The sequence below is a fragment of the Vidua chalybeata genome, chromosome 5 (genome assembly GCF_026979565.1).
Source record: "Vidua chalybeata isolate OUT-0048 chromosome 5, bVidCha1 merged haplotype, whole genome shotgun sequence".
Classification (NCBI taxonomy): domain Eukaryota; kingdom Metazoa; phylum Chordata; class Aves; order Passeriformes; family Viduidae; genus Vidua; species Vidua chalybeata.
In genome coordinates, this window is record NC_071534.1 from 37,116,618 (window position 1) to 37,139,499 (window position 22,882).

A 22,882-nucleotide genomic window follows, 5' to 3' on the forward strand; every position below is an offset into this window, starting at 1 on the left:
TTTAAAAGAAGTCAAAAAACCCAGTGAAATTTATAAAGTAAAATTAACCCCAAATACTATCTGTAGCTTATCTGTTTCTTTGAGCTAAAAAAACCTAATTTTACCATTTGATCCATGTATGACACAAAGCACCAAAAGGCATCTACTTCATTCTCCATAACATACAAGACAGGTGACAGCAAGTCGCTCATCCCCTGCACATAACCTTGATGGAGAAAAAGCAGAGGGGGGAAAAAGCAAAAAGAAATTTAAACTCAGCAGTTAAACAGTAATTTTTCAAGTGTGATGAATGACTGAGTGAAACAAATATTAGCACATACAGATACTATAATTCTCTGATTCAACTACCTGTAAAGACAAATTTGTATTAATAAGCACCAATATCCCGTAAATCTGATAAGATTTACAAGCCATTTCTGCCCATCTAAAGAGAATATAAAGCAAACACATTGTTCCAATAGCTATTAAAATATGTACAAACTGAGTTTGTACACAACATATTTTTAGTAAAAATGTTCCTATTTAGAACTCAGAAGCATATATTGATATTTTTAAGATTAAGTCTCTATTTTGCACCATCACAAATACAAACTTGTATATCATCTCCTTTCTATTTGTACTTGATTACTTTCTTCTAGACATTTAAAAATTTTGAGTATCTTTGCACTCCCTCACCCACCCTCTAATGAAGATTTTCTTCTCAAATTCACTTAAAGAGATGTTGAGCTGCAATTCCAGAAAAACAGTTCTTATGAAGAAAACTTTGCATTTTACACTTCTTTTTTTTTCCTGTCACTGAATATGCTTTAAAGATTCCTTTATTTAAGGAAATTGGGACTGTTCTGCTTGGACAGTACTTTAAATACACCCAAGCCTAAGACCATCTGTGTAACCAAGCAGACAACAACAAGGAATTCAACTATCAAAGTGAGAAAGGGAATTAATAGTAAAGTATTGCTTTCAAGCCAAAGAACAAGACTCTCTTTCAGAGAGAATGAAAGCTGACAAGAACTACAGTGTTGCATCCCGGAGTTTGGGTTTAGATTAGGGTTTTTAATTTATGTTAAAATAAGTTCTGTAATCCCGCGTTTCCCCCGTGTTGTTCCCCCCCACGGTTTCTGCCCCCATGTTGCCTGCTGCCGGATTCTTACCCCTGTGCCGCTCCTGTAACCACCCTGCCGTCCGGCCCCGGGAAACCCTGTGCTGGCCACCCCAAGCCACACGATCCCGCTCAGCCCGCGGCTCGGTGCCCGCCCCTGCGGGGTTCTCTGGTTGGTCACGGTTGCTGGCGTCACCACCACGGCAGCCGCCCCTATTGGGCGGCAGGCCGTGGATCCTCTCGCCCCGCCCCTCCATAAAGCCCTATCCCGCCAGCACCCAGGCGCCATTTTCTCCCATGCGAGTGACGGGAGCGGTCGCGTCTTTCCATCGACCCGCGCCATGTGTGACCAATAAACCGTTCCTGCCAAGCACGGAGTAAATGGACAAATTCCTTCCTCTTTGCCGAGTCCCTAGCGCACGGTAACAGAGGCTGGCCAGCCCACACACCCGAGACACGGAGCCGTGTCCGGGAACCCGCGGCAGCAAACCCCGGCAGCACGTGGAAGCTACGCCGCAGCCGGGCTCCCAAGAGCCGCGTGCAGCCGGGGAGAGCAAAAACCCACGCCGCACTACAGCTCTGCAGCATGTTTACTAGCGGTTAAAGATTCAATCTTACTTCTTGTTTTCAAAATCTGGCATAAAGTGGGCTTTTAGAATCCCAAAACTTTTCTGATACAGAATACACAAAAAAACTCCAAAGTATACAACAGCCAAATGTCATGCCAGGGGTGAAGGGAGAACCAACTGCAAATATCTTTTCCCTCCTTCCCAACACAATTAACAAGAAATCAAGACTTAGCTATCACATTAACAGTGCGATTAAAGTGAGATGTTATATGCTCTTCCCTCTGCAGCAGATGCATGTACTAAAATGTAATTTTGACAGATTGCTAAGTGCACTTCTCAAGAACCAGCTTTTTATATATTCAAAAGAACACCATGTTTACAAACAGCTGGTTCAGCATACTGAGCTTTAATTACAGCACTGGCAGCTGACTTATCATTTTTGTTGATATTATCAGTCTTAAAAATATATATAACACTCCAGCTCTGAAGACCCAAACCCATTCAAAACTCTGAAAAGCAAGACTGCTTCAATTCTATTAAAAAGTCAACACAAAAAAACCTAAACCACAAAAATCACACAAAACCCCCAAAACCAACAAATCTACATTATTAAACACTACAAATTATTATATTTAAAAAAAAAAATACAAAAATAATTGCAATCAATACAAGTTCAATTCTATTAATAGGACTTTGCATAAGGAAATCTGCATATCAGAAGCCAAGAAGGCTTTTACATTCAGAGGGACACAACTTACCTAAGTCAAAGTCATACATGCAATAGGTCATCAAAATATCATGAAGTAAAATCAGTCCTGGATTATCTTCGCCTTCATAGAACTTATTTGTTCGATCTGTCCTGTTAACATCTTTTTCTAAGAAAACAGTCCAGATTTAAAAACACTTTAAAAACCAGTCTTACAAAGCCAGTATCAAATTGATTCAGAATATCTAAGCTGATGATTTCTTTCTCAAACACTGTTGCAAAGCTTTGAAGTGTCTGAGACAACTACATAACTAATGCCATTTCAAAATAAAGAATGTTTTAAAATAAAGAAAATCCTTCCTATCTGCAATGAAAGTATTTGCTTACAAACATATTTTGAAGCTTTTTGCTTTTTCTTTGATAATGCATTTCATGGAAAAAAATCCTGATTATAATTCAGCAAAAATGTTTTACACTTAAGAGGATTAAAAACAATTTTATTCAAGCTAACTCTACAATGCCATTTATGAATACTGATGCAATGCAGCATAATCCATAGTTGCAAAGTTCCCACATGATCAGCTCAAAGACACTGTGACAGTTCATAACGGTATTTTATAAATACTGTGTAATAAGCTCCTGTAACTCATGGCAGATGAAACTACCTCTTTCATCAGGTAGTTTTGATGTCTGAAACATACCAAGCACACAGTATACTCCTTAATAAGGTGAAATTCAAGACCAATATATTTTGAAATTTTGCAAAATTTTGAATGCAGTTTGATAAAAGAAGTATTTTGTAGATTTGAATCTATTTTACTACATAACTCTAATACTGCCACATACATTTCAAATACTTAAAAATTAAAATAATTTTCTCAACAGAAATAAGCACCTGGCCTTTTTTAAACTCAGAATATATTTTTTCTGTTATCATTCTCTAAAAATGTAGTTTATTAGTCTACCAAGACAAGACTACTTTGACCCTTCCAGCTTGTCTGTTGAGTAACTGCCTGAAATAAGTTTAGTCTTTCTTTCAGAATAACAAAGAAATCTTGACCTGATTCCTGAAAAAAATATTTAGTAATCCAGAACATGGATGCCCAAATCTCACTACCAAAGATAAATGAGAATACAAACTGCTAATACTCAGCATAATTTGATTAAATTTTTAGAAGTAGGTGTTAACCCCAGAAGTCAGAATGCACATACACAAATCCCCATAAGAAATTATAAAATATGAACAGACATTTTCACATTCATACTGGACGTCATTATTTTAACAAGATTTCCAGTAAAAACACATTATGACATAACACAAAATAAAGAGTCTTTTGTTGTTGAGTAAAGGAAGTTTAAAAATCCAGTTAGTAACACTAATATGTAAAGCTCTGAATTACTCTGCTTGAGAAAGTTTTAATATTAAGTACATAACCCAGTTTAGACATCTCTGAAAAGAGCAACATTTCATTTTTAGTGCGTCTTCATGCAAGCTCTTCAATTTCATATTAACTTTTAAAAGTGTGTGTGCATTTAGATATGTTTCTAAACATGAATTTACCTATAAGACTGCGGTAATCTCTTAATCTTGAATTTCGCTTTTCCTGCTCCTCACTGACAGATTTCCACTGCAGTTTCATCCTGAAATATTCATCCCTGAAGAAGAACGACAATTTTGAAACCAAACATTCACCTTTCCGTCTTTTAATTTAAGCATTCATTCATTCTTTGAGATAAATGGGATAACAACACCTGTTTATGTAATGTTTTCAGTAAAACTATTTTTAAGAAGATGTCACAGGTTCTTGCATTCAACAACTTTAGCAGCTGTCTTTCAAAGGGCTTTCTACATCACTATGTCTTAAAAAGATGCACCTTTTAAATTTATTTTGTAAGAAAAAAGTCACTGTACTCACGTTTTCCTTTTTTGCAGATTTGCTCTCTCTTCTTTAGTGCTATTCCAAGGAAAATATCCCAAAAGAAATTTCCATGCCTCTTTTCTTAAAGTATGGCACAGACCCTAGGGACAAAAGGGTTTGATGCATCAACAAAAGCATTATCATACTGTGAGGAAACATTCCTAGACTGATACAACACTTCCCAAAGTAGCAACTTCAAGTCAGTTTCTTTTTGCATTGTAGCTAAGTCTCATGTGCTAACCAGGTCTCACGCTGGGAGGAAATAGGAGGAAATGAGAAGATTAAACAGAATACTGTAGAAGCACTGGATCCACACTTAGGTAAAAAAAGAAACTTTAGAAAATATTTTTTTCCTATATTTTTGCTTAACTGCTAAAAATAAAAAACTTACAGGCATCACAGACTTTAAGAAGTAAAAAAAGTACCTTTAGAAATGTAAAAAATATAACACTGCGTCTGGTTACAGTTGCCAAACTTCTGGTCTTGCCATGAAACGACCTTGAGGACTAGTCTTCCATTTATTTGTGTTTTTAAACAAATATTTTCATCTCACAAGACATGGCTAACCTTCAATGAATCTTTCAGTCAAAAATACTAGCGTCCTTTCAAGAAGCCTGCTTGTCAGAAATATTCCCAAGTAATGCTCATCATTTTTAGATGACAAAAATGTGTGGAGCTGAATCATATCCTGCTCTTATCAAGACAATTTCTTGAAATTCTTGCAGTACAGACATAAGAATAAGGAACTTTTGCTATTAGAGTCCCCACTTTGGAGATCTTGAATCATAAATAAAATAGAGCACTCAGTCCCCTAGTAATGGGCAGAGATTGACAGGAAAGTGGGCTACAGGAAGAAAAGGTTTGTAGTAATTCTCATTATTGTGGAAGGATCCTTAATTGGGCACATCAGGCACACTAATATTAAAGAACAGTGCTATCATTTTCTACTTCTGCTTGTAAACATACACACACAAAATGAATGCATCAAGGCAGCTGCATTCCCACCAAAATATAGAAATACTGAAGTAACATTAGGTAGAAAAGCTACAGGACACAATTAGTTTTCAAAATTTCCATCACTGACACTAAATTCACATTCATATTGTAAAACCCCTCAGTTAAATTAAAAATACCAGCAAAAGTGTTTAGCACTGCTCTGATGAGGGTCAAATCCCAGCAAACAGCTGGGCAAAACCAGAAGCTTCTGCTCGAGAAGGACAGGAAAAAACATTGTAAGAGAAAAGAATAAACCAAATATCCTAACACTGCAATACTGGTCTTTTCCTGAAAGCCACTTTCATTTGTTTTATCACTTAAGCATCTGTATTTCCAACTCATTTCCTTTAGCCAGCCACAACAAGATGTCCCTCCTTGTAGAGCACTTTATATAGCTGCAAGACTGCTGAGGTATTTGACTGGCATGAACCCATGCTTATGAAGTCTCTCAATAATGACTGTCTGGGTCATGCTCAAAGTTCTGCATTAAACATTACAAGTTAATGAAAGCAGAATATCCACAGTTTGGAAAGGAAAGTAAAAGCCAGAATCAAGCCATAGGTCTTGCTGAATTTAGAAAAACTAGTTACCCCTTTGAATATCAATCGTTTTATGTAGTCAACATCTAAAATTCTTCCTTCAGAGTCCATATTCTTAGCCCATTCTTCAGCTGACACAGGCTCTCTTCTACTAACTTCAGGTTGTTTCCCTAGGTTGATCTGAAACACACACAAAGGCATTATATGAATCCCAATGAAGTGCTTCAGTAGTTGCAAACAACTGCACAAATGGTACTAAGCTTGCCAGTTTCTTATAGTCAGTGCAATTATATTTCCACATGCACATACCTCAGCAACTTTAAGGATCTAAGGTTGCACCCACATGAGCAAGTAGAGTGGGCCAACACAAGCAGATCTTTAGAGTAAGACACTTGGTGCTGAGGACCTGACTATACATGTTAATATTTCTGATTTTGGAGGATGTATGTGTGTTTTACATAACCTTCTAATTCCACAAACACCTCTGAGCTAGCTTCCCATGAACTAATGCAACACAGCAAACAAGGATAATCGGGAGCTTCACTTCAAAAACACATTCCTGATACATATGAGTGCATCTTACAAGAGAACTGAAAACCAGCCTGGGTTTGGAGATGCTATCCCTACATAGACTGCACAATGTGACTAGAAAGATCAGTTTTAGTACACAGCCTCTTAAAAAACCCAAGGATGTATGTGCTTTCAGAATTTATAACACCCATCAAAAGTTTCAGTTTGTGCTTAGTCTCTCAGTTCCCAAATTCCATGTCTAAGTACAGGAGAATTCAGCAGAAAGTAAATTCTTACTTTCTAAAAATACTTTTATGATAGCAACCCCCAAATCAATTTGTATTTCAACTCTTTAGAAGTGCAAGGCATTCGTCAGATTAAAACATATAGGTCAATGTTATTTTCCATATATAGCATTTGTTATACTTTTTCTCATTGACAAATTAACAAAGTGCTAGGCAACAACTTCTTAGAATTATGTTCTTCATGCAGCTACTGCTAAGATATTAACACTAGCTTGAACTCAAAAATTCCCTCATATAAAATAGTTTAATGTTTTAAAAATATGTAAGCTGCTCAAATAATAATCACAAGCATTTAAAAATAAACCTTTTCCACATATCTGTAAAAGACTCCAACAGGTGTCCACAGTGATTCATGATCCAATGATAAATTCAGTCTAGCTTTGGTTCAAATCATGCATATATCTGTAATTTGTACATTCTAGACATTAATTATCCAATTAATTTTTTTTTTGATCTCAAAAGAAACTGAAATGTTAGGAGCGACTAGCCAAGAAAGTTGGTTATTAGCCTGCATTCTCCAATTTTACTTAATATAGCTCTAATTGACCTCAGAGGAAACACTGAACATAAAATCAGACACCTTTTAAGGTAGTGCCTCTAACATAACTATAGTCACCATTTCATTAATTACAAACTTCCTTTCAAAGAAAACTCGCGTTCACAGACATAAGAATGACATACTCAAAAGTAACTGATGATGATCTTAATCCTTGTGAATAAATGGTAATATGCCACAATTGCATAAACAGTATAACTCATCATGCTTCAAGTCCTACATTTCTTTTAAATGAGTGCATAAAACCAATCAGTGCATCCATGTCATTAATTTATAGACTCACTCGTGTAATGACTTCAAATCCTGGCTCTTCCTGCTGATTTATCTTCAGCCCTGGAATGGTATCATTGAGGAAGTCTGCCATTTCTGATGGTGGTCGCCTCTGATTTGATTGATCACTTGAACGTAAACTACCAACAATATAGTTTGTGACTTTGGAAAATTTTCCCATTGTTACTACGTATGGATCTTTCTTCCATTTCTGTTATAACATGGAAAACAAGCAAAACACAAACACCTGTGCTTATAATATATTTGTTATTTATATATATATATATATATATATATATATATATATATATATTTGTAATTCTTGTACTCAAAGGAAAACATCAGGAAAGGTATTGTAGATCTCAAAATTATTTAAGTTTCATGTATTGGTAGTAATACAGAACAGTCATCACATGATTAAAAAACACGTCTTAAGTATGAAGATAATACTGCTAAATTGATTTGACAGATTGGATAACAGTGTTTTCAGCAAGCCTGACCTACACATATAACTGGATCAGATCCACTGTTTGCTATCAGTGATTCATGGCACAAAACAGAAACCTTACACCCAGTTTCCCTACCCTCACAGAGAAAACAGTCTGAACAATCATGTACTCTGCTAGGAATTTCACACAAATTTTGATTTGACAACTAAATCCAGAAACGAATGTCATTAATTCATGAAGAATTCCTTTAATTAAACACATCAGTGGATCAACCCTATGCCCTCATTTAAGTCACTCAAGTTTTGCTGCTGACTTTCACAAGTCCATAAGCCCCACCAAATGATAAACCGTTTAGTATTAAAAAACCCCGTATTTTTAGCCAATACTGTCCTCTTTGGTGCTGTATTTCCATTATCCCTTCAAAAGCCTCAGAAAATATCAATAAAAAGAATACTTAGTCAAGGAAAACTTAGAAAATTATAATTAATATGTTGTGGTATCTCCTGAAATGTTTCCTTTCCCCACTAAGACTAAGACAAATGTATGAATCACAGAGAACATGAACTTGAATAGGTTTGAAATAATACCACAGGAAAGTTGAGAAGTTATTACATCATAGAAAACAACTTACAATTAAGTGTACTTTCTATAGCAAGCATTTGGTTTAGGATATAGTAAATGCTTCTACAATGGCATTATTCTTGGTAATAATTAACAACAATGTCATAAATGGCATTATTTCTTCTACAATGGCATTAAGTCATTTCTCAGCGAATATTCCTGTGACATGGTAGGGTGCATTTTTTCAATACATGTCTTCAGAATAAAAAACTTGAAGATATTACATACTTGTAATAAGCCATAAGATGGTTCATCAAAGAGATTTTCAAAAGACTGAGACAGTGACTTCTGAGTCTTCACAAGAAGAACCCGTTCATCATGTGGAGATCTACAATAAAATTTAAAAAGCATGTCTGGGTCCAACTGGTTTTTTCTGTAAAATTTTCAGAACATTTACTGGTTTTCTGAAGTCACATTTCAGGCTTTGTGCAAAAAATAAAAGATTTGATGCAAGATCATTCATGTGATGAAAGATCAGTCCTTGGCACAAGTTAACCAACTAACGCTACATAAAACAGAACCTTCATTTTTCAAAAGATTATGTTATTTTTATATTAATTCTGAATTGTACTATTTCATTCCCTGAAAAATGAAGCTTTAGAAAATTTTTTGAGAAATTACATGGGAAGATTACTCCATTTACATGTAGGTGACAAAATTTTCTTCAAGTACATTTTTCTAGTTTTGACAATGGACAAAAAAAAGTGACACAGGAAATGTAGTGAGACACGGCCTCGACACAATATATGCTGAAACTCCCTTAAAATAATAGAGGAAATTAAAAGAGCCTATGTCACCCATACAGTTAAGGAATTCATTCTACCAGTTAGTAAATCTTATATTATGGCACCCTGTAAAACATTACATTAAGGAATACAAACTGCTTTTCAATGTATGAAAGCACATCAACAAATTCTAACCAATAGTACTACAACAGATCCTGTCAGAATAATTCTAAGATTCATACTGATAGGAGCTTAAAAGACATCATCAGAGCCATCATACTGCAAAACAGAACCACCTCAGTACAGCCCTGCAAATATATTTCTGTGTAGACTCCAAAAGCTTAATGAACACAAACCTGACTTGGCCTAACTCACTGTATTTGCACACTCCTACTCAATACATTTGCTACTCAACAGGGCTCCATAGGCAGATGAAAATGACACCAAAGGCACTGAAACCATGCTGCTCCTAGTAAGGAATCTTTTCTTTTGCTCTCACACCTACTCCCCCTGCAACATCCCATTTGCCCCCTTCTCCAGCACAGGCACCCCATTACTTCCTTAAGCAGCTGCTGAATCACCAGTTTACTGCTCAGTAGATGATAGAAGAGAGAACAGCTCAGAAAGCAGGCTGACATTCAAGCTTCAGAGTTTGTATCCAGGCAGGAGAAAGCCAAGCACTTTGCCATCTGACCCTAATCCATTGCACAGACTTATATTTATAAAATACCTCTCTATTTCTCTCTCACAAAGTTTAAATCCACTATTTCTAGTCTTTGAAAGAAAAATTACTTTCCTTTTTATTAGCACCTGCATCATCTACCATGTTATTAAAGTCAAAGATAAGAACTTTAATAAGCCTTATCTCTTTCCCATTCCAACAGGACAGGACACTGTAAACACTGACGGATATGAAATGCAACAAGAGATCTTCTTTTGAGACAGCCAGACATCACAGTCATAGTTCTGAGGCACCAACAGTTAATGAAGCTCAATTGGCTTTTTCTAAAGAGCAGCACAGGGGCAAAGGCTGAGTCATGTATTATGTTTTTCTTAACTAAAAGAATTAAAACCTTGCACCATACCTCTCTTTTAAACACACTTTCTGGACAGTCAGGCAGGTAACAACACCTACTTAAGTAATGTTCAAAAATTTGTGAGCTAGACACTTTCTGAAACTTCCTCATAGTCCTGCAACTTAGAAAGTGTCATCTGTGCACATGGTATTTTCTCAATATTGAGACTGGTGCAATCAAATGACAAGGCACCTAATCCTTAGGACAACAAATCACAACTATTTTGTATGAGTTTCGCTGCTTCATGCTGATTTTAGCAATGACGTGATATTTATAAAGAATAGTGTTAGAGAAGGACAAAATCTTGAGGTAACAGGAACATCAGAAAATACCTATAACATAAAGAGAATATATACGTAAGCTAAAATTTCTGCCTTAATATCAATATCCCATATTTTATAAAATACAAGTTGGGATAACAAGTAATTTACACTGACAAATATTTACTTGTGGCATCCAGACAGCTGAGTAAACATCTTTTCCTAAATGAGGTTGTGAGCTGAGATACATTATGTACTAAAGAATGAATAACCATTAGGAAAAAAACAGAAACATACAGATTGACTCTGTCATTTCCATAACTTGGATGGCCTATTTGTTCTTTTCTCTTTCCTTAGAAAAAAATAATCATAATTCATGACTAGACAACAGAAGATAATTTGGTGACAGAAGAGACCTTAACTGAATAAGGAAACTAAAACTGGAAGTTCCTGCTCACATCAATGCTTAAGGTCATCCAAACTGAATTTCCGTAGCTACTTTTTGCTTTAAAGTTCCTGAAGTATCTGCTCTTGTATTCATTAATGCTTTCAACTGTTCAAGGTGGCAATACCAAGCAGCACAGCACAGCCTGGAAGCTTGAACATCACCTCAAGTTTTGCTGTCTTATCCTAGAAATCAGTTAGAAAATTTCAAATATGTTGTCGCAGTCCACAGGTAACAGATTACACAGATCTGATATAAAGCTTTCTGTGACTCAGAACAACAGGACAACAATGTTTCCCTATGCCTGCAGAGGCTGGGAAATTATGAATCTAAATGAGGATGTTTAAGGAAGGGAACCTAGAGAAAAAAAAAACCCTCAGGATTTAAGATGAAGTTGTCATTCAAAATTTTCTAATTTTCTAATCTACAGCTGTACAGAGAATATTCCTATTTACAAGTTCATCCTGTCCCCCTATTAGCCTCTCCTTTGGTCTTCCTGACTTTTCCCCTTACAAAGCTCACATACAATGCTACAGCCATTCTACCAACTGGACACACTGACCATGCTACCTTCTCCAAGCAGCTGAAAACTTCTGATTATCACAAACCCCAACACCATGTCTTGAAACTGTCAAAGGCTTTCACAAATCAGTTCAATAAATATACAACCACTCACATCCTACTGACTTGTTCTCCAGCAAAATTTTCCTCAGTATTACTCAGCATCAACCTGCCCTACTTGTTGAAGGCATCTCTGGCCTCAGTGATGCTACTAATGTAAGAAGAGCCCTCTATAAGGATTCCTACAGCCATTTCACTATCCACCTTCAAATTTGTCATTACACTATTATGTTGCAAGTGACAATAGCAAAACACTTTTGAAAACAAATTACAGGCTACACTAATATTACAGCTGTTATGGGTATACATGTCATATCACATTTATTTCTTCATACTCTATCTAACCTTATTTACCTGTTGGCTTCTTAAATTATACTTATGCCTACATAGTGAGAGCAGAAAATTTTATTTTATTCTACATGTATGCATGCTGATCAAAAAGGCTATCCTAGTAAAAAACTTGGAGGTAGCACAATATAACTACACAACAATCTCAAATTATTTAACAGAATGACAGGGTCTTAATTATATTTACACTCAGATAGTTGATTTGTGTAGTAAAGATCAAGAGCAAAACACTGACCAGGAAAGAAATTACAGGGGAACAGAACTGGGGAGGAAAACATTTATATACCAATTGATCTAGCTGACAGTACTGTAAGTTACCTTGCACACTCATGTAAATACTCATGCATATTTTGCACAAAGGAGACCATCTCAAATTGTAAACAAATTATCACATTTTATAGAACTAGCTCATGAAGGATTTAGCTTTTACACTGCATGTTCATAAGAAGCCTCTGCACCCACTAGAGGGAGCAACTGAGGCATTCAGTGCTAGTAACACTTCAGATTCTAAAATACATCATAAATCAATCCAACAATTTTTAAACTTCAGCTTACATTCCAAACGCATATGTGAAACCACAGTTTCAGTCACCTTGAAAACTATTTCTACTAATTAAAAAAGGAATGGAATAACAATCAGGAAGTATTACTCTGAAGTTCTTTACGTGATTTAAGTAAACCAATAATCTGTATTTTACAGAACTAAATGTTGTCTGATACTTACTCATTCAGTGCAACATGCTTTTCAAGACATTTAATCAATGGTTTGCTATCTCCATGATGAAAGTGAAGAGCTGGAAGCTTCACATCATCCTTCAGACAGAACACCAAATAAGACCATCCCATGCCTTTTTTGTTTTGTTTGATTGATTTCAGATCTGCCAAACTGAACAGGAACGACCACTTGCTTTCTCTGTTTGCATGAGTTGTAGCATCTTAAAAACAAAATTAGCACATTATTTTAGTTTGACTTTCAGTGTTAGCAATTATAAATACATTTTATCTGTCACTGTTCCTAAAAAACAAACTCTAAACATAAACACCAGCATTGGTTCTAATAATAAAATGCACACTGTAACTACTATTTCTGGATTTCCCTTTGAGCCTCCTTGTAAAACAATCAACAAGTACATCAGGCTACTCCCCTAAAACTGTACCTACAGTTTATAGGAAAAGGTTTTCCACCCAGAGGATGGCTGGGCACTGGAACAGGCTCCCAGGGACGTGGTCATGGCATTAAGCTTAACAAGAGTTCAAGAAGCATTTGAACAACACTCTCAGGTATACATGTGATTCTTGGGGTTGTCCTGTGCAGGGCCAAGAGATGGACTTTGATCATCCCTGTGGGTCACCTGCAACTCAAGATACTCTGTGATCCTACAACAGAGGTGATCAAGCAGTTAAATGTACATCTGCTGTATCAAATTCCAGCAGCAAGCTATATCCAACCTGCACCTCGACCAGGTAGTGCTACTTACTCAGACTAAATATGATATGTGCCACAGTCCTATAACCTATATATTACCCACAGTTGCTAGCCACATGTCATGTAAGGCTGCTACCGAAGTAAGGGCAAAGGAATTGGAAATCTCCCCCTCACCCTTTCCTCCTGTAGTGTGCAAGCTTGCATACATGCTGTGCAAAACTGCATATATTCAAGGAGAAGGGATTAAAGTGTCCTTTACCAGAGGACACAAAATTGCCAGCATGTCCAGAAGGAATTTGGGACACCCCCTGGCCTGCTCCCATCAAATTATAGCAATTGGAAATAAGCAAGAAGTGGCAAAGAGCATAATCCAAGTCTGTAGTCCTCAGTGACACTTCGTATGGATGAAGACATGCTCTGCTGACTGAAGATGAAAATTCAATACAAACTAGTGATGTGGTAAGCCATATTTACCCAACAGAGATGCTATGTGTGTGTGTGTATATAAAAAAGCCAAGGACTGTGCTTTACTCAAAAACATTCATAATCTGACATCTTAACCCTGTAGTCATACAAGACAGGCATGACATTTAAAACCATTATATGTCACTGTTAAGAATATCCGTAATTATAAAAATGGTAAAACAAGCACAATAATCCCCAGTTACAGGCTGAAATAATACACGGAAAACAAGTATTATTAAACAAAAAACACTATGTGAGAATCAGAGAAAAAAAGATTACTTGAGAATCACTGTTCTTTTGTCACAACTTGTTTTTCAACATTTCTACTGAGACACTATAACAAAAATGGTGTAGCTGTAGAATTATTTTGTCCACATAAAAAAGACCATATTAAAGACCTATGTATGTCATAATTGTATATTCCATCTCCCGCTGCTGCTGCAGTATGGAAAGGCATTCTTTTTCTATATTCATTTCTAACATGACATCTAGTTTGAATTCCACTTCTTTTAAAGAGCGCAAGCCCGGTGCAGATAAAACTGCTACTACATCTAATGATGAAGCAAGAAGTTAGATTTAATGGTCTTTTTCAATACTCTACTTCCAATTTTCTACCAATTTAAGGAAAAAAGAGGCAGATGACAGCTATTCCACTTGTAAATGTTTTTCCACACCCAGAGATTCACCTCTTAGCACAAATGAATCCCAGCCTTTCAAAAAGGCTATTCTTAAAGGCAATTCTTCAGTTACAAGTTGCCATCATGGAAGAAAACCAGAACACTGTACACACAAAAAAGCCCTCCACGTTGTTTTGTTAAGTACCTCCATTTGAATGAGGTTTCTTCTTAAAAGAGACTGTGGTGACCATGTCCCATTCTGCTTCATAACTACTTGGACGGTCTGCTCCTCGGGAACATTTTTCTTTTGGAGTTTGAGTCCACTCCACAACAGAACTGGAATCCTGAGAGAAACAACAAAACCAACTAGCAAAAAAAAAAATAAGGCATGAAAATTGACCTAGTTTCTCAGTTTCAACATGAAGAATCAGCATCTTTATTTTGTAGATTAAAAGAAAATGTATTGAAATCCTCAGAAACATGATACAGTTCAACACAGGAAACTTGGACTTATGACTAAGACTATGTGGTTTTACTTAGTAAATTCCAACATCCTAAAATATCTTTGCCTCTCTTGCAGACTCTATGACCATAACAAATTATTCATTTAAGTGTAAAATTTGAATCTTTTTTATTTAGCCCCATCCTCTTAACACTGATTAAATACCATATATCACTGCATCTTGGAACCCCCACAAACTTCTGTTTTTATTTTGCATTAGAACAGCACCTCTCACTTTCATGTCTATCTATGAAGAGTGAATCACCCAACTACAACACAGTAGATGCAGCGGGACTGGTGACTGTTATATATTTACACTCATTTGGTCTTTACTATTCATAGCTAGTCCCCTACTATTTTATTTGTGAACCAAGTAAAAACTAAATACAGTCAACCTACACACATATTCTAATAACCTGAACTGGCCTGCAGTCTGCAAGTAAGATTCCTACATATAGCTATTACTACCAATAATAAATAAGCTTTGCTTCCAGTTATGAAATCACCTACGCATTAGTTAACACAAAATAAAATCTCTGGAGAAATATAATGAAGAACACAGATATCTAACAAACAAACCTTTCCAGCACAGAGGATATTAGAAGTATCCAAAGTCTCATCCAGTGGTCTCCAGTCTACTACCACTTCATTTTCCTACAATACAAATCACAAAAAATTCAACACTACACAGAAAAGTACCTATTGCCATACATAGTCATGGTGTGAGTATGTTAAAACTTACATATACATATAAACGATGACAACGTCAAACACAATGTGATGTTTGTTCATTTACAAAATCCTACACTTTAAAAAGACATTTAAGATTTGCCAAACTTGTTATGTGCTTTGCCAACAAATACACAAAAGTTCTCTAACTGTATTACGCAAATACCTTTTCTATGACACGCAGTATTCCTGCTATTAAGCTGTCCTGGTCATCATTTTTTCCACAGGAGGAGTGAATGAAAACTCCTTCTTGCTCATATACAACCTATAAAAAAATGAGTAATGAAATTTAAAAAACAATGTTTTAAAATCCTTAAAATTGTTTATCCCCCTATGGTACTTGTTATCATTTTGACTCACTGACAAAATTTGAAATAAACACTTCTATCTCGTTAGGAATTCTGTTACAAAGAGTCCAAGATCCAAGTCTTTCACTTACCTAAATCAAGAAACAAGAGGAAATGGAACTGATCAAACTTACCCTCTAAGCAACATACTGACTACTAATATTTTGTTAAAACACCACAAGAAAATGCATTCAAAACGTAGTTATTTTTAAATCAGCAGGCACAGGTTCAGTGAAAGTCCTATACAGCTTTTAAAACATTAAAAGGCTTTCTTATATAGTCGGCCTTTCTGCGACCTGCCATTAAGAATTGAAATTATAAAACTAATTTAAATTTTAAATGGACCAAATACTGTAAAAAGATGAACTCCAGAGAAATAAAAAAACTATAATCTGAAATTAAATGCCTAATCCTACATTCAGGGCCAGTAGTAGCAAAGATTCCATCTGACAGGTAGGATACGTGACAGTTGGATAAGAAAGGCTTGTAGGAATGCACACAGCCCACATAACTTTTGCATTTAAGCATTTTCAAAACCCTTCACAGTACTCTGATCATGCTCTCAAAAAAAAAAAAAAAAAAAAAAAGAGAACCCTTTGCTGTCAAAATTTAGCAGGCTTTTCAAAGCTACATACACATACACTTAAAAGCTCTATAAATACTGTAAATGGGTCCTATTTTACACTGGTCTAAGAGTGAAGAGTCCCTTCGATTTTGTGAAAGTGAAATAAATCAAATAGTAACAGTAATTGTTTCAGAACCATTTTCATTTTCACTCTAAGATGCGAACACTGCCTTAAGAAACATATTTTTAAGGGCAAAGCCTAGAAATTTTTAACTAATGAGAGACAGATAATGTATTTCTTTGGTTCTAAAATATCAAGAGCTATTTTTCTCATTTATCTGCTTTCTAAAATCATTACACTTGTAGTCAGGCCAGTAAACTAAAAGGTTAGGTGTGTAAGCTTAACTAGCCAGATGAGAAAACATGGCTTAAAAAGAGCCATAAAATTCACTTAATTCATCCTTTCTGTTTTAGTTTTGCTTCAGTTTCTCTACCTTTTACACAAGCAAGAAATTTCAGGAGTGTCCTGGTTAAACAGAAATATTACTTGGAAGAAAACTCTAAAGGTCACTTAGCACATCTGCTTGAAGGATTATTAACATCATTGCCTTTAGAATATTGGAAGTCTTCTTTCCTGTTGTCTATTACAGTTTTTTTTCCTCTTTTCTATCCAAAAAGATCCTCACTCTATTTCTACCAATTATCTGTTTTCAAATTCAGTTCTGTTCAAACAAGGCAACCTTGACATTTATTTAAGTTTTACCTTCTAGCTATTTGGACCTGATCTATCATGAAAACTAGTCAGAAATATGAACCAGTCATCAACCACTGCTCAAAAAAAAAAAAAAAAAAATCTATTTGTATCAGAGTTATACTGGTAGAAGTGCACTTCAGCCAAAAATGTTAGTAAGTATCATAAAGTATACCTTCTCGGTCTAGAAGGTATGATATCCAATAACTGTTTTTATTATTTTTCTGTCCATTAATCTCTCAGGACAAACACTTCCTTTCACGGGAAAAGAAAATGTGTTTCCAATGCCACAGTTGTCATGCAACTGAAAAATCTTACATTGCTCTTTGTAAGAGCTTCAGCTCCCTGTGCCATGCTCCACCAAAATAGGTGATAAAACCAAAGCACATGCTCAGAACTTCAGAGGCTGTTTGTAAAACAGAGGACTGGTCACAAAGCACCTCACTCCCCTCATACTGTTATTTAAGAGAAAATCTTCTCCAAGTTTGAAAGGCCAGAAGGCCAAGCTGCTGAGATTTTTCTTTTCCAATCACAAGCATGATCTATTTATATACTTTTTCCAACTGTTAACTGGAACTGTAACTAATTTGAAGAAAGAGATAACACTGACTGTACAAAAGAGTATCTAGATGTTTTTCCGCAGTTAATCCCTCTGCAGAACATTTTGGGAGTTACCATCTTGAATTCTTCAAAATACTGAGCCACTCTATTCAGCAGTACTTTGTAAGGTAACTCCATAAATGCATTTGAACAAACTGAGCTTAGAAATAGTGGTAGCACCTGAAATTAGCTACACTGGGTAGCTATATTTCACACAAAGTTCTTAGCAAGCTGAAAATTCAAAAATGCTATTAAGTATTCTTACAGTACTTTACAGTAAAACATAGCTTGTTACAGATTTTTGTTTTCTGGTACTGCAACACTGGCAAGCTATTTAAAATCAGCTTAAAGACTAAAAGTAATGTTAAATTACATGTACAAGTGATTAGTACTAAGGAAAGTATCAAACTGAAAGACAGTATACCAATAGTTAGATTTGAGTAAAATCCCACCCATCAGTAGACAACTGCTACTAAACTTAGTAGCTCAATCTCGCACACTGTGTGGCCTACAAAGGTTTTTGCTCAGGGCCTCTGCAGCCCAATACTCAGGGAAACGCCTGGTGAGTCAGCACACTTGGACCTCTTAAGCATGCAAGAAAACAGATTTCAAAACTAAGTAATGGCTTCACACACTGCCTCTTGCCTAAGCAGTAGGATACTGCAGAACATGCAAAAAGGCAGTAAATGTTGGAGTATGACTTGAAGCATCAGGAAAATACTTCTGTAAGGTCTGCATGCGACATCTACATACTGAGATCCTACATATGGAGAGAGTAGAAGGAATTAGATATGGGCAGGGCAAGATAATGAGACTGATGCCCTCTCATTAGCTGTTGAAGTAACTATAACCCCTCCAAACCCAACCCAAATCTGCTTCTGTATTACCTGTCAACCCCCTCGGCATACGAAAGCAACCTAACCTCCTTGAAATCTTGATAATCTTTAACCTTTAGTTAAGTAGGAAGGCTTCATTATCCACTGTGTGAAAGAATTCAAGAGTTTTAAAGAATATTATCTGCTCAGTTAGTCCATTATGCTTTTTGTATTACAAGACAGGAAAACACCCTACTGGCTCACCTTGGTTTTGTACTATTCATTATTTTACATATTCATCATTGGCTCCTTTACAAATTTGAGAAGTATGTAGAGACAAGCTCAATCTTTCATTCTGTTTTCATATTATTAGAGCCATCACTCTTCCCCTAAATCGACACAAAATCAATAAGCCCATCATAAAAAAAAAGACAAATTGATGTTAATAAGTGCATACCACAGGTCACTAGGTAAGTCAACATGTCCCTAGGATTTTAATAGAATCCCAAAAGTATCCCTCACCCCAGTATTACAGCCCTTCCAACCATCCAGCTAATAAGAATTCTGTGTTCTGCAGTCTATCCACTGGTCCCTGAAACAGAACCTTGGGGAAGAAAAGCCCTTTGTGTTGCTCAGATGCTCGAGGCCAAAACTGCTGTCCAGCAATGACAGGCCTTGCTACAGACTTAAACAGTGATTGTTCTGTTTTCTTCTGTACCTGTTTGCAAACATCTACTGAACTGCCCACTGAGATGTGTATGTCACAGGTTTAGATGTTATTGCCTACATGAAAGCCAGACTCTGCTGGTTCCACAAGAAAAACACAAATGAAAAAAGAAGAGTGTTTTTCAAAAGCACACACCAATGCAACCAAAGCAAATGAAGATGTAATGTGACAGGAGCTGAATAATTTTGAAAATAACTTGATTTCAAATAAATTTTAATTATATCTTGTGGCTGTACATTGGAATTACTGAAAGATTTTCAGACATTTTACTAGCTTAAAGCTAGTTCTATGCAGAATTGATTTATCCATCCATGGTATCCTTAAGTTCCTAGAATACTTCAAATCATAAGCATTACTTAAGGCAACTTAAGACTGTAAAAGCATTCAGCTGGCAACGTTTTTCTCTAAGAAAATGATGGAGACGGTAGGAAAAAAGTTAGTATGATTTAAGTATTACTTTTTAATAATCCTGAAGTCTCAAGTTTGAAATAAGATGTACCCGAGAAGCTTATGCTCGTAAGTCTTTAGTGCTTATCAAGTAGTCTGAGCTGGCAGCATACAAGCACAATTCACAGCATATTTATTTGTCCAGTTCTATTGAATGAAAACTAGACCCATTGCCTGTCTGTTTCAGAATCCCACCAAAAGCTAAAAATTTATTTAAGTTTCCAAATGCTAGTGAGCCACTTTGACCTGTTTCTTTTTTTCTATGGGTGCTACAGAGGTCAAAGGCAAATTCACAATTAATCAGATCAGTCATTGAAAGCACTGTACCACACAGAGACAACAGCTATTCCAACTCGTATCCTGACTGAGGGTCTGTATAAATAGGGAACCACAGCAGAAAATTCAGGAAAGCTGCACAAAGCAATAGCTGTCTACCTATCTACTATTAAAAAAACAGATGGAAGCAGCAGGATGTAGGCTCAGTTTACATGTCATGGCATATGCTAGTTAAGGTTCTGGAAAACTCTTCAAGTATTTATAGTCTGTGTTCAGCAAAAAATAGTTTTCTGAAGTCTCACCATTGCCCCAGTAACATTTTCTGAGAAATAAATTGCATCATTCTTAATATCATAAGGACACAGCATGGACAATGCATATCTCCATATTTCTGTTGTTCTGCTTACACTGAGCAGCAAACAGGCAATGTATGTAGGATTTTTGTTGTTTAAGACATGTATGAGCAGAAGGCCTTTGGGATGCTACACCAACAATATATGACAGAATACAAGCCAAAGCCTTGTGATTTAATGCTTGCTATTCTATAGCAATTTACAACCCTGTGCTACCCGCTAGTGAAAGATGACAACATTGCACCCTAAGACAATGAAGTATCGACAACAAATAAAAGGAGAGCTAAGATATGGGGCTACCACAGAACAGGATGGTCCTGCCATCCTCACCCATGTATTTTCCACGCTGCCTGTGCTGAGCACCTAAGTATTAGCTGTCACCATGTGTACTGATAGTTTGCATCTCCTGTTCCTAGGTCTGTCACATACCAACAACCTGTCACACACAGAACACTTGAGAGAAAGGAGAAGCATTGCAACTCTCCCAGCTAGTTAGTCCCATGTTTCAGACACTTCATACTCTCACCCTGTGTTCTTGGGTGAACTCACTCTTGTGAGTGTTCCACTCACTCCCCTTTTCTGCCAGAGTACAGCTCGAGGCCAGCACTGCTCTGCCAAGATGCCATCCAGCATCTCATAACACAGTTTGAAGCTTTTATATAGTCAATCAGCTACTGCTCTGGAGTAAGTTAACAAGTATGGCACTGTGTAAATACTGATATTAACAACTTTTCAATAGCAGTTATTTCATTTTTTGCCTCATGTTAGAGAAACAGGTAAAGGACCTCACCAAGGATTCAACAGCTGAAACAGCAAGCAGACATGTTCATAGGAAAGTGACTGAGTAGAAAAGTCTGAATGGTTTGCAAACTTCAAATTAAGGAAAAATGGCTCTGTCTACAAACATCAACAACGGATATAGCAGCTGTGAAGCACCTTATTTTCAGATTCTAATGGAAAGGAAACAGAACAAAAAATGCAACACAGTAAGGAAACAATTACAGGCCAATAAAATTAATTCAGTTTAGACAATGGTTGGCCTAAGTGACCTTACACCCACGAAAGAAAGCAACTTAGTTTATGCATTAAGTAAAAAGAAATATAACTCAATATAAAAGTCTATATTATACTGCTTGAATTGCCATCTTCCTCTTTGGAATAGCTGATGTTTGCCCAAAGCTTACTCACATATCCACTGCTAAAGGGTCAGTAGGCACATTGAAGTACCTACTGCATCAAGAGTCTGCTTCCAACGACTAGGTGCCAATACATTTGAGTGCTCCACAAAGCACCAAGCCAACATTAACTTGATCAACATAATCTTCTGCTCTACAGAAGATATGCTACAATATCTGGCAATTAAATTGTAATAAAATACAAATCACAGAATGGTTAGGGACCTTAAAGATCATCTAGCTGCAAGCCCCCTGCAATGGGCAGGCAACGTTCCACTAGACCAGGTTACTCACAGCCCTATCCAGCATGGTCTTGAACACCTCCAGGGACAAGGAGTAGACAACCTCTCTGGGCAATCTCTTTCAGTGTCCCGCCACACTCAGAGCAAAGAACTTCTTCCTGATATCCAATCTAAACCTAGGCTCTCGCTGCAGCTGAAGGCTATTGCCTCTCATCCTTATCACTACATTCCTCTGGGAAAAATCCCTCTCCAGCTCTCTTGTAAGCCCCCTTTACATACTGGAAGGCACTTCAGGGTGTTCCTGGAGCCTTCTCTTCTCCAGACTGAAAAACCTCAACTCTCTCAGCCTTCCTTCATAGGAGAGGTGCTCCAGCTCTCTGACCATCTTCATAGCCCTCTTTGCTACACTGGATCTATGCCTATGGTGGTGACTCCAGAGATGGACACAGTACTTGACATGGTGTCCTATGAGGGCACAGGAGAGGGGGAAAATCATCTCCCGTGATCTGCTGACCACACTGCTTTTGATGTGGCCCAAAACACAGTTGGCTTTCTGAGCTGCAGGTGGACATTTGAGTCATATTGAGCTTTTCTCCCACAAACAGCCTCAAGTTTTTCTCCCCTGAACTCATCTCAATCTATTCTCTACCCAGCCTGTACTTGTGCTTGGGATTGCCCCACGGACCTTGCACTTGGCCTTGTTGAACCTTGTATGCCTTTTGTCTGCTGAGCCTGTGGCTCAATGTTTTTTCCCAAGGAAGTAACATTTCACACCTGCCAGTCTTAAAAACACCCAATTTCTAGGTGGGGGAGGGGTGGAGAGGGACAAAA

The 22,882-nt window shown here is 36.7% G+C and overlaps 1 protein-coding gene across 3 annotated transcripts in view; it reads right to left on the bottom strand.

Annotated features, from left to right (window-relative positions):
- TBC1D15 (TBC1 domain family member 15) overlaps positions 1-22,882 on the bottom strand; it is a 34,035-nt gene that overhangs the window by 7,082 nt on the left and 4,071 nt on the right. For 2 of the 3 annotated variants that reach the window (XM_053943024.1, XM_053943022.1), the window contains exons 2-12: positions 15,920-16,018; positions 15,604-15,678; positions 14,728-14,866; positions 12,739-12,949; positions 8,768-8,867; positions 7,483-7,680; positions 5,880-6,008; positions 4,291-4,394; positions 3,936-4,030; positions 2,427-2,543; positions 105-205 (exon numbers count right to left, since the gene is read on the bottom strand). In XM_053943024.1, coding sequence (XP_053798999.1) covers positions 105-205; positions 2,427-2,543; positions 3,936-4,030; positions 4,291-4,394; positions 5,880-6,008; positions 7,483-7,680; positions 8,768-8,867; positions 12,739-12,949; positions 14,728-14,866; positions 15,604-15,678; positions 15,920-16,018 — 1,368 coding nt within the window. Of the gene's footprint in view, positions 1-104; positions 206-2,426; positions 2,544-3,935; positions 4,031-4,290; positions 4,395-5,879; positions 6,009-7,482; positions 7,681-8,767; positions 8,868-12,738; positions 12,950-14,727; positions 14,889-15,603; positions 15,679-15,919; positions 16,019-22,882 lie in introns of those variants that run through there. The other variant, XM_053943023.1, reaches the window with a different exon arrangement.